Genomic DNA, 2,723 nt, shown 5'->3' with positions numbered 1-2,723 from the left:
CTGTTGCTTGTGTTGGGAATAAGGACGCAAAGATGTTGATCAATAAACTATCAAATAGACGTGACATTGTACCAGGTTATTTCTTCGAATACAAGTGTAATGAGCAAGAGTTGATCGCAATTTACTGGGCAGATGAAGTTGCTAGGATCAACTACAAAGAATTAGGTGATGTCATATCGTTCGACGGGACGTTTCGCACGAACAAGTAATATTCACAATGTTATAGAGTTTTTAAAGCTTATTACGCGTTTCTATTTTTATGGAATCATGACATGGGAAGAAATAGGTACAACTAACTTATCGTTGATTTGTGTTGCAGGCATGCCATGATTTTCATGCCTTTTTTGGCCGTTGACAATCACAAGGCTTCCGTTGTTGTCGGGTCCGCTCTAATCAGTGGCGAGACAATTGAGAACTTTACATAGGTTTGAAAGGCTTTCCTAAAATGTCATGAGAAGCAACCAGTTTTCGTCATGACGGATCAATGTTCTGCAATGAAGCAAGCTATCCCGATGGTGTTTACGGAAGCCAAACATAGACTATGTATGTGGCACATTATGAAGAAGGTGCCTTCGAAGGTAAGTAGTATGTACGTAATGCTATGGGTTTTTAAATGATGTTTATGTTTTTGTTGTTTCATTAGTGGTTGCCATATACATGCAGGTCAGTGTCGCACTAAATCAAGATTCTAATTTTAATAAAGTAATCAACAAGCTCGTATGGAACATACATATTGGTCCAGCGGAGTTCGAGCGTCGTTGGCATGAGATGATCGACGAATACAATCTGGGGGGTGATACTTGGTTCACAGATATGTATGCAATTCGACACTCGTGGATTCCCGCCTTTTACAAGGACACTCCAATGTCTGGTCTAATGAAAACAACCTCAAGATCGGAGAGTTCAAATTCGTATATTAATATATACGAATCGTACTGGTTTGATTTGGTTCAATTTCTTAATAATTACAACGTAGCTATAGAGAAACAAAGATACAGACAATCTGTTCATGAAACAGTAACGAGAACCACTAATCCTAAATTTGTTACTCCGCTGCTTTTAGAAAGTTATGCATCAAGCATATACAGTCGGAATGTATTTTTTGACATACAAAAGGAGATAAAGAAGGCCGTATGGTCCTGTGCTATAGAGAACGTCGAATGCCAGGATGTCTTAAAGTCATTCGTGATAAGCCACAAGACCAAGAAATCATCCGAGAACATCACATATCTGGTATCATATCCCTAATCCACACAACATTTTTTTTGTTTTTGAGGTTTATGTTTGATTGTGGTTGTTTGCAAACCTTTGTAATCTAGGTGAAACGTAATTACTCAACAGACAACGTCGAATGCGAGTGCAACCTATTCACGCGTAATGGTTATCTTTGTCGCCACGCGTTCAAGGTATTGATAAACGATGAAGTTGAATTCATACCGTATAGATACGTGTTACGGCGATGGAAACGACAATTAGTCCCAGTACAGATACAATCTGCAAGGGTTCGTTACGGCGAGGTTGATGCCGAAAAAGAAAAGTGTATCATTGATGTATATTCGAAGGTCAACGAGATCATAAGTATCGCCCGGAATGATAAGTCTATATTGACTAGATTGAAGAGAAATCTCGACACATTTATGGTTGATATAAAGAAGGAGGTCCCATATGAAGACCCATCTCAACAGAAGTTGGATGCAATTAAGGAGCATCTAGGTGTTTCTATACCGGATGGGGTGGATATTCTACCACCATCTGGCATTAGGAACAAGGGATGCGGGACTGGTAAAAGACTGGTAAGTGTATCTAAAAAAATCTAGAATAATAGCAAAAAATCGAAACGAAAATGTGCAACATGTGGACAACGTAGTGGTCACGACTCACGTAATTGCACAGAATTGGTAGATTAGTTACAATTCAAGTAGTTAGGAGTGTTATCGTTTCGTTATGATTTGTTAACGTATTGTTCGTGCGACATTTTGGGCGTATCTTTTTTGATACGATCATCATCTACTTGTCATAAACATTATCTTATTAGGGACTTAAAGGTTTTTGACGGTCATTATCTTATTATTAAAGTTGGTTAAACATATTCATTATGAATTCTTGTATTTTGTTGTGTTTTGCAGTTGATGTTTTTGATAGTGCCTACATTTACCTGGACAAAAATAGAATATGTTCATTGTAGCATGCATGATGCAGGAATCTCTAGAATTTGATCAGTTAACAAAAAACATCCTTTTTTGAATGCGGGAAGAAGATGTGTTGTGGATGTCATATGATCTAGAAATGGAATTTACACTTGAGTGAGAATTTTGTGTCATGCATCAAGTAACTACTGGAAATGTCACACTTATATATTATCATAACATATAGCCATTGCAACAACAAACTATCAATGCTCCGTTCGTAGCATAAAAACTAAAATTTGAATTATAAAGTTTAGGCGTTTCATCTTTGTGAATCATAGATATGTGTGTTATTATGAAGAACTAATGCATTATGTATGCGATCAATAGGGATATGTACCTGGAAGTTTTGAAGTTGTTCTTTAGTCAATTTCGTATTCAAGGTCGAGACCAGTACATCATTGTTGCGCTCCCGAAATCCCACTGCACCTTCATCATGTAATTTTACATACTTGATGCCAGCATCCCGATGAGTTTTTGTTGCAGTAATAGGTGAAAATGAAGACATTGTCAGATTTCATAATGAATAATTTTAAC

At 37.2% G+C, this 2,723-nt stretch overlaps 1 protein-coding gene across 1 annotated transcript; it reads left to right on the top strand.

The window, feature by feature from the left end:
* Positions 1-473: 473 nt before the first annotated feature.
* On the top strand, positions 474-2,216 carry LOC112504822 (protein FAR1-RELATED SEQUENCE 5-like). The gene is made up of 4 exons (XM_025108782.1): positions 474-578; positions 664-1,233; positions 1,320-1,793; positions 2,127-2,216. The coding sequence occupies exons 1-4, from the start codon at positions 474-476 to the stop codon at positions 2,214-2,216; spliced, it is 1,239 nt and encodes a 412-aa protein (XP_024964550.1).
* Positions 2,217-2,723: the final 507 nt, after the last annotated feature.

Source organism: Cynara cardunculus, unplaced genomic scaffold, assembly GCF_001531365.2.
Source record: "Cynara cardunculus var. scolymus isolate 2C unplaced genomic scaffold, CcrdV1 Un_Scaffold_7050, whole genome shotgun sequence".
Lineage (NCBI taxonomy): Eukaryota > Viridiplantae > Streptophyta > Magnoliopsida > Asterales > Asteraceae > Cynara > Cynara cardunculus.
The sequence above is the reverse complement of the archived record's forward strand: the minus strand, read 5'-3'. Positions and strand labels throughout refer to the sequence as shown.